Source organism: Nelusetta ayraudi, unplaced genomic scaffold (genome assembly GCF_046127955.1).
Source record: "Nelusetta ayraudi isolate G7.1 ecotype Tasmania unplaced genomic scaffold, CSIRO-AGI_Nayr_v1 ptg000053l, whole genome shotgun sequence".
Lineage (NCBI taxonomy): Eukaryota > Metazoa > Chordata > Actinopteri > Tetraodontiformes > Monacanthidae > Nelusetta > Nelusetta ayraudi.
The window spans coordinates 6,862,501-6,870,513 of NW_027466103.1; the positions used below are offsets into that span (position 1 = coordinate 6,862,501).

The following is an 8,013-nucleotide window of genomic DNA, read 5'->3' on the forward strand; positions in this document are numbered from 1 at the left end:
GCAGCAGAGACACCGCACGCGTCTTTTGTTTGTTTGTTTGTTTGTTTTTCTAAGCGCAACCTAGGCTCTTGAAAGAGGGAACTTGAATGCATAAATCAAAAATAACGCTAGCATCATGGGCTGAGTGTGTGTCCTCATTGTGCAGCCTGCAGCCCTGGGAGGCCGAGCGCTGCCTGGTTCAGTTTGAGAAGGATGGAGTGATTCAGACGCAGGAGAAAAGCCAGAGGCAACACAACGGACTGTCTTACAGCCACAGCTGGACAAGCCAACAGAAGGTGAGCCTGACCGGTCTCAGCAACACGCTATTACTGATTGGATCTTATGGTGGATCAGCTCCTGATCTGGGATCGCCTGGTGGCTGTATTATTTTTCCTTTTTAAAAGCCCGAGTTCTTCTGTCTTGCTCGTCTCTGAGATGTCTGCTGTCTGATGCTGAGGCTTTGCAAAAGATCTTTAATTTTGCTGAGGCTTCGCTTTTTCAAAAAGAGACATGCATGCAGTATGCAATCTCCACTGGCTCTAATTGGCAAGTGATTCATGGTTGGCTAAAATTTAATTGTGTGTCTCGACAGGCTGAGGTGAGCAGGAAACACAGGAAGGCCAGCAGCCAGCCGTCCAGCTGCAGCCAGAACACGGAGAGCAGCAGCACCACACCAGAACCGGCGCACGAGTCCTCGGACAACGAAGGTGACGCACGCCGCCGTCGCGTCTGCACAAAAAACACGCACCTCGCACCTCAGAGTGCGATGGATTTACAACTCTGTGTGTGTCTCGCGGGCAGGCTTTCCCAACCAGTGTGCACGGTGCAGTAAGGAGATGAAGGAGATCGCTCTGATGGAGGCCTCCATCTCGTCCATACAGAAGACCCAGCAGGACATCCAGAGGTGAAGAGAACACACACAAGAACACACAGTCGAGGGAGCTTCATATCTTCCTGACAAACTTTGCTGGGCTTAACTGCCATCAGTTTTCAGTTGACAGGCTGTCGATAAAAACTGGTTTGGTGAAGCTGTAAAAACCGGAGCCACATGAGATTACATAATTTTTTAGATTGTCTGTTTTTAGACTGAAGCAACGCCCCTCACAACAGTCACAATAACAACCTGTGTCACTCTATTCATCTTGTGCAATTACAACGGCAGTGCAATTATAAGATAAGAGAATATTTATCTGTTTATATACCTGTGTATTAAGCTTTTACCAATATAAAAATCATAAATCAGGCTAAATTTTTTAAGCTTTCTGTCTTTCACCTCTGCTTCTTGTTCTGTACTTTATTGTCGCTACTAGAATTGTTTTCATTCATTTTAATTTCCCCCATGGACAATCTCTGAAAGAATCAGTAATGTTCTCTCCAATCTAACACAATTTGTTGTCTCTCCTCAGGAACCTGGCGGCCCTGAGCCGTCAGCTGAGCCGTCAGAGGGCGACGGCGGAAGACGGCGTGTCGCTAACAGGCCGCCACTGGCTCATCCTCTGCGTCATGCTCCTCTCGCAGCTCCTCATCAACTACGTCTTCACCTGAGCGCCGCCCCTCGGTAGGGGGTCGGGGTGGGGGTGCAGAGTGGACCTTCCCTCCAACACTGATCTGCCTTCAAAGATAACACAAAGCACAGATGCTAGTCAGTTGATCCAGACTGAGGACTCAGATCAGTGGCCAGAGGGCCACTTTGCCCCCTTTTTTCTTTTTTTTCCCAGTAGGAGGAGGAGAAAGAAGAGGAGGAGGAAGAGGAGGAGTATAGGACATCATAGCAATAAACACAGCCACAGCCACCGCCTGTCAGTCATCCGCAGAGAGGATACGGCACCCCCTTGTGTAGCCAGACTGAAAGAGCACCGGGCACCTGTGCACTTTGGACAGGAGAGGAGGGACTATATATATATATATATAGGATGATCACAACTTAAAAAAAAAAAAAAGAGAGAGAAAGAAAGAAAAAAAAAATCCAACAGTCAAAGAATGATTTTTGCAAAATGACAGAGAGGATGTTTCACCATTCCTGAGTGTCTTTTTTTCTATTTCCCTGCAATACTGTCTGTTCTCTGTTTGTGTGCCTGTGTGTAGAGTGCGGTAGGCCCTGTGCGGCGCAGGCACGTCACCACTCAGTCGACTCCTTCTCACCTTCCACCCCGAGGTTTTCTGGGCCTTAACGCTAAAGCCAAATAGAAAAGGAAAGAAAGAAAACAAAGGAACAGCGCGACGGAGGGGAAGGATCTTCCAGCAGTGCAATGGTGTGTGTGTGTGTGTCTGTGTGTGTGTGTTTTGTATTGACGTACGCTCGGATACACTACGTCTCATATTTTAATGAAGACGACTTTACCAAAACAGTATTTATGATCCGGAAGAGTACAAAGACTACTTGTTTACAGGAAGCACCGTGTGTGTCTGTGTGCGTGCGTGCGTGTTCTGTGTGTGTGTGTGTGTGTCTGTACGGACGCACGAGGAGAGAAGGACAATAGGAGGAACGGGAGGCGGCGTGTCTTTATTTGTGTGCCTGTCGTGCTGAAAGCGAAGGGATCACAGCGTGGCACTGCTTCAGTCGAGATCATTCAACAGTAGTGTGAACAATCAGCTCCATGTGAAACGACGTGTGGAGAAGCCATGCAGGGGAACCCATGGAGAGAAAACAAATACTAAGGCCTATAAAAGGGGGTTTGTGTGTATGTATGTATGTATGTATGTATGTATGTGTTCCTATGACAATTTGTTGTTTTGTTTTTTTAAAGATGTAAACACTTAGTCATGAGTTGTTCTGTTTTTAATCAGACTGTATATATTGGGGTGTGTAGGTCCGTGTTTGAAGGAGAGCTTTCAGAATGTATTTATTGGGGAATCAACTCTTGACTTTGCTGATTTTAGCTTGAAGGAGCGAGACCAGGGGGCGACAATCACTCTCCCGGGGATGGCGTGGGTCTATTCTTTGTTTTCATACGTGTTTGTTCACACACGTGCATGGTGGGGGGGAGGGGGGGTGCGAGAGGGAAAGCTTTGCGTGCGGAAAGTGAGCCATTAACGAGCGTGGCGTCCAAAGTCAGGTCTGGGATCTCGGCTTGGGGAAGCCCTCCGCCGCTTCAGTCTCCGCTGGCAGTGCTGGTCCACCGGATGGGAGAGACACGGGGAGCACAAAGAAGGAGGTCGACTCTTTGAATGCTTTTTACTCACCTTAATTTGTTTATTCTTTTCATCGGTCGTCCTGTTTTCTACTTGAGGATTCAACATGCCATATATATATTTTTTATTTTTTGTTTTTTTGTTTTTTGTTGTTGGTTTCTTTTTGCCATGAGATGGAAGTATGGAGAATGCACGATGTGGCCCAATGTTTTTCATTCATACCTGTTGTGAACTGTAGCACTCCAGTAAAACATTTTAACCCTACTGAGCCTTTCACTGTCTTTAATGCTCTTCTAGAAAGAGGCGATTGAATTGGCAGTTCAACGTGATTTCAGAAAAGACACCTGCTCTGTTCCAGAGCTGCTCTTATCGCTGCGGCTCAGACCCTAATAATTTCCAATTTCCAATTTTAGTGTCCAGCTGCAGACTCGGAGGAGGCAGTTTTAGGCCGTTTCAGGCTACTCGCCCATGAGCGGTCTTTCAGAGTGGGCCTGATGTGTCGTCAGAGAGAAAGATGTTGATATATCAAAAGATTTTGTAAGAAAACAAGAATACCGAATGCAAGTCACGTTTTGTTGTATATGTTTAAAGGCGCTGTAACAGAGTAAGTCACACATGGAGTTTAAATTAAAGGTCGCTGTAAATGTATGATGATCAGACTTGTATGGCATTAGGCTTAGTGTTAAGGCTGAAATTAGGGTTAGGGTTTGTGGGTTCCTTACGCGCTAGACGCCCCAAATTTGGCATTTCCCATAAAATATGTCAACTGATTGTTGACATAGAACTCATAGGCTTTAAAATGATACCTCATATGTCCATTTCTACTGTACAATTTTTGGAAAAAAAATCCACCTAAACATAGACAATGATTCGCTGAATTTGTGTGTGGAAAAGTGTTGGGATAAGCACTGCCATCTAGCGGTCAAATTGCGGATTTTTTTTCCCAAGGTGGAATCGAAGCCTAAGGAGCACCGGGGAAGCACCGAGGCGAATGTGGTGCCAACTTCAGCGTCGTGTAAGGAGTTGTGTTATGTTAATGTTACAATGACAATGCCGGTTGGCAACGGAGTAAGCGTGATGAATAAACCTTTAATTTGAAAATCAAGGCGCTTCCGGGGGGTTTCCGGGGCCTCCCCGAGTTTGCAGCAAGACCCCTCACAATTTCTCGAAGAAAGAAATACAGCTGTTTGCGCTGCAGTACATTCGTCACCACTAGAGGGAGATGTTGACCTTGTAAAGTGACTGCGCGTCTCCCAGAGTGGCGACTACCTGAGTGCACACACACACAGCAGCGGCAGAGAGCTCAAGTGTTTGACAGGTTCGGCCTAAACATAGTGGCATCACAGGAGGGAGAAGGTCTTTACTGCAGCCATAACAAGACTTAACAACGTCGGCTGCAGCATTTTCCTACACATTGACTGCAGCTGAATGCAGAGTCTGGCCAGGAGCCTGAGAGCTCAGCCTGAGCATGTGACAATCTCTGTGCAGACACCACACGGATCAACGTCTCGCTGCCACACACACAGAATTAAACCCCTGCGAGGAGAAGGAGCGGCGGCCCGGTCAGGAGCCTCCACACACTGTGGGAAGTCTGATTGAAGGGCACATAGTGACAGATTCTCCACACTTAGCCCGAGCTGCTGGGTTTTATATGCAGGTGATTTAAGGAGGGATGAAATTTCGCTCATGATTGTATCCTGAGCTACATTTAGCGGTGCGGTTTGTAAAATCTTGCCCGCGAGTAAAATGAATGTTTGAAGTTAAACAGGACTCTAACAAAAAATTTAAAAGTAAGCCATTCAAATAAAACATTTTAGGGGGGAAAGTTAAACTGTAAATTATTTCTCATGATGTTGAGTCCTTTCACTTCCGCCTAACGTGACAGATTCCACCCTCAGGTTGCGGCTGGATGGAGAAATGCTTTTAAGTCTGGAGGTAAAATACCTGCCATACTTCACTGTCACGTTAAGCCCAACAGAGATTCTTCTGCGCGAATGGGTCGTGTTTGTGGTTCAGTTCCCACCGTCGCCGCTCCAGAGTCTTGCTTTGGCCTGAGGTGAACTTTGACTAAGAGCGTCCGGTTGTTAGAAAGTCATACCTCCGTTACACCACTGAAGGTAATGTTGAGACTCCGGTCACCATTGAAAACCTCCATCTGTGCTCTGTTGCGCTAACCTGTGTAGCAAGTCACAGTGCAATCAAATTATTGATCTGATTAATTGACCCTTTGTATTTTCTGTGAAGCAAACTAGCCAATATCTTAATAGAAGATGAGAAATAACTGGATGTGCTATTATTAACAGCAGAACCAGGGTTGGGTTCACAGGTCCAGAATGGCCATGGAGAAGGCGGACAGTGATCCCAAACTGCACTCCGATCTTTCTGGAGACACTTGTTCTGATCTGACTGCCAGGAAGTAAACACCAGCAGCTCCCTGGAACACAAATCACCTTTGTGAGCTTTGTGTCCTGGACTGAAGTGCAGTGAGATTGAAGGGCGATGAATGTGGTGTAAACAGCCATGTGGGCAGATTGGTAGCAGAGTAAAGACGGAGGCCTGTAATTCCGCCCCCACATCTTGACTCGGCTCTCCTCTGGCTGGATGTTTGAGTGGGACCACACTGGACCATTGTGTCGTCAGAGGCTGCATGCGTGGGGCTGACGAAGGAAGCGTGTGTTTATTTTTCAGGAAGTAGGTTCTTCATCAAGGCAAGATTGCTCTCCTCCACACTGTGTGAGTTGCGAGTTGCTTTGGGGACATTTTGTCTGCCTCCATATGTCGAAAGTGTGTTTACTTGTCCTGGAACTGGATGAGTGAGGTGCGTAAACTGCTCTCTCTAGTCTGTGAGTCGACCCACACACTGCCAGCCTCCAACAGCAGATGGGGGAAGCTGAGACATGTGGCCAAAAGCTGGCAAGATCAAGTTTTTTGTTCCCATTTGTCCCGAATATAAAAGAAAATGAAAAGGCAAAGTTTGACATTTGTACAGGGTGAATGTAAAAGCAGCTTTGTTTGTTTTGTGACTTTTATTCATTTTTCTACTTCATTTAATTGTTAATCTTTTGCTTTTTTATATATATATATAAAAATGGGTAATATTTTAACATTTCCTGTGGAAATACAGGTGAATAGACAATGATGTGCTGCTAGCCTATAAGTCACCAATCACATGTAAAGTTTGTATTTAACGTTGTGATGTCACTGGAAGCTAGAACTGAACATTTCTGCTGGAGCCTCTGAACAAGGGATGAAATATACTGTTTTCTACTGATCTTTGTAGGTTTTTGGATTATTGATCATGCGAGGCCGCTTCTGCTGAGTCTAGGATAAATAATAAAGACTTGAAAATGGCTGTAACATGGTAGGACTTTCAAAGTAACGTAATGCAAATACCTCAGAAATGTTAGTTTCCAAATCCATCGTCTGGTGAGAGTGGTGAGCCACCTTCTTCCAGCCAGGCGAGAGGTGTTGATGTCTGCGGTGAAGTGTTGCAGTACTGCAAGGTGGGTTCTCACTGGAGGTTCCTGAAGTTATTTGTCCTCCAGCACCAGCAGGCCAGACAGGCACGCTGTCAGCGACAGGGCTGCTTCTCAGTCAGTGGATTGTGAGGATGAACTCTGTTTTAAGGTAGAAACACCACAAAGCCAAAGAAGCTTTACAGCTTTCAGCAGGCATCTTCTTCAGTCTTACCAACAGTGTGAATTGTCTGTGAGTCGGGCCAAACAGAGGTGATTAAGTTTGCATTATATAAATCGCATTATGCAACATGAAAGGCTTTTCCTCTCTTTAGCAGGGATAAAGGCCCCTTTCAGAAAGCGTTTTGACTCATGCCTCGCTCCTTTAGCCGTAAGTTCTCCGCCTTTCAACATCTGTGAGCCACACTCAGACTGTAAAATAATCCTTTTATTCTCCGCCGGTGATCCGTGACCTGCCCGCCCTCGCCTCTGCTCCACTTCCTCCCCAGGTAAAGTGGGAGCGAGGCGGGCGGGTTGGGGGGGGGGCGGCTGCACCCGAGGTGTGTCCTCCCTGGCGAAGGCCGGGTGGATGCAGGGGAGTCGTGGTTGTCTGGGTGTCTGCTGCTGCTGCAGGGCTGCTGAGCTCAGCTCGGCCTCAGCTCGGCCTCCGCCGGGCAGACAGGCCAGGCTGGAGACAGGACTTGCCTGGACCTGCCTCTCGGAGAGCCGGGGGGGGAGAGGGAGGATCTGGCAGTCGTCTGTGTGTCGTGTCAGGCACGGCGCTGTGCATGAGATCGTAGGCCGCCAGGTTCATTCCACCCAGTAACTCAGCGCTGACAGCTCCTGGTGTAGGTGACGTCCGTCAGCTCTTTGTCTGGCTCAGACGGTGACAGAGAGGTCAGGGGGGTTGCGGAGAATCGTCTCCTTTGTGCCACGTGATGCTTTTTTGTCTTCGTCAATCAACACTTTCTGGATTTTGATGATTATGCTGTCAAAGCCTGGGCTTTAATCTCTTTAAATACCTGATGGTAACGGATGAAAAAATGGCAGAACATTCTGACTTTTCTCAGATCATCTTTAAAAATTGTTGTATGTATTTTTATTTATTTATTTGTTGAATTTGAAGCATTTACTGAAGCATAGTTCACGTTCAATAATTTATTCTATTGTGTATTTATTTATTGATTCACCCAATTTTGGTTGTCTCATCTCAATATAAGAACGAGGGAGGAGTCACATGGTCACAGGCAGGATTCTGTCACACTGAGCTATTTATCCTGATAGAATCACACTCAGGTCCTGGTAATGTTCAAACTTAAGGAGGGTTGACGCAAAGATTTATCATCATCATCATCATCATCATCATCTTCCTCTTCATTACTTGAAACACACTTTCTAAAAAAAGTGACAGTTTGGAGTGACGTATAATCGGAGAAGCAGGGTAGTT

The 8,013-nt window shown here is 46.4% G+C and overlaps 1 protein-coding gene across 4 annotated transcripts in view; it reads left to right on the forward strand.

The window, feature by feature from the left end:
* osbpl5 (oxysterol binding protein-like 5) overlaps positions 1-1,881 on the forward strand; it is a 35,646-nt gene extending 33,765 nt beyond the window's left edge. For all 4 annotated transcript variants that reach the window (XM_076038125.1, XM_076038126.1, XM_076038128.1 and 1 more), the window contains 4 exons: positions 146-275; positions 572-686; positions 781-883; positions 1,386-1,881. In XM_076038125.1, coding sequence (XP_075894240.1) covers positions 146-275; positions 572-686; positions 781-883; positions 1,386-1,524 — 487 coding nt within the window. In that variant the 3' untranslated portion in view covers positions 1,525-1,881. The remainder of the gene's footprint in view (positions 1-145; positions 276-571; positions 687-780; positions 884-1,385) is intronic.
* The last annotated feature ends 6,132 nt before the right edge of the window (positions 1,882-8,013 follow it).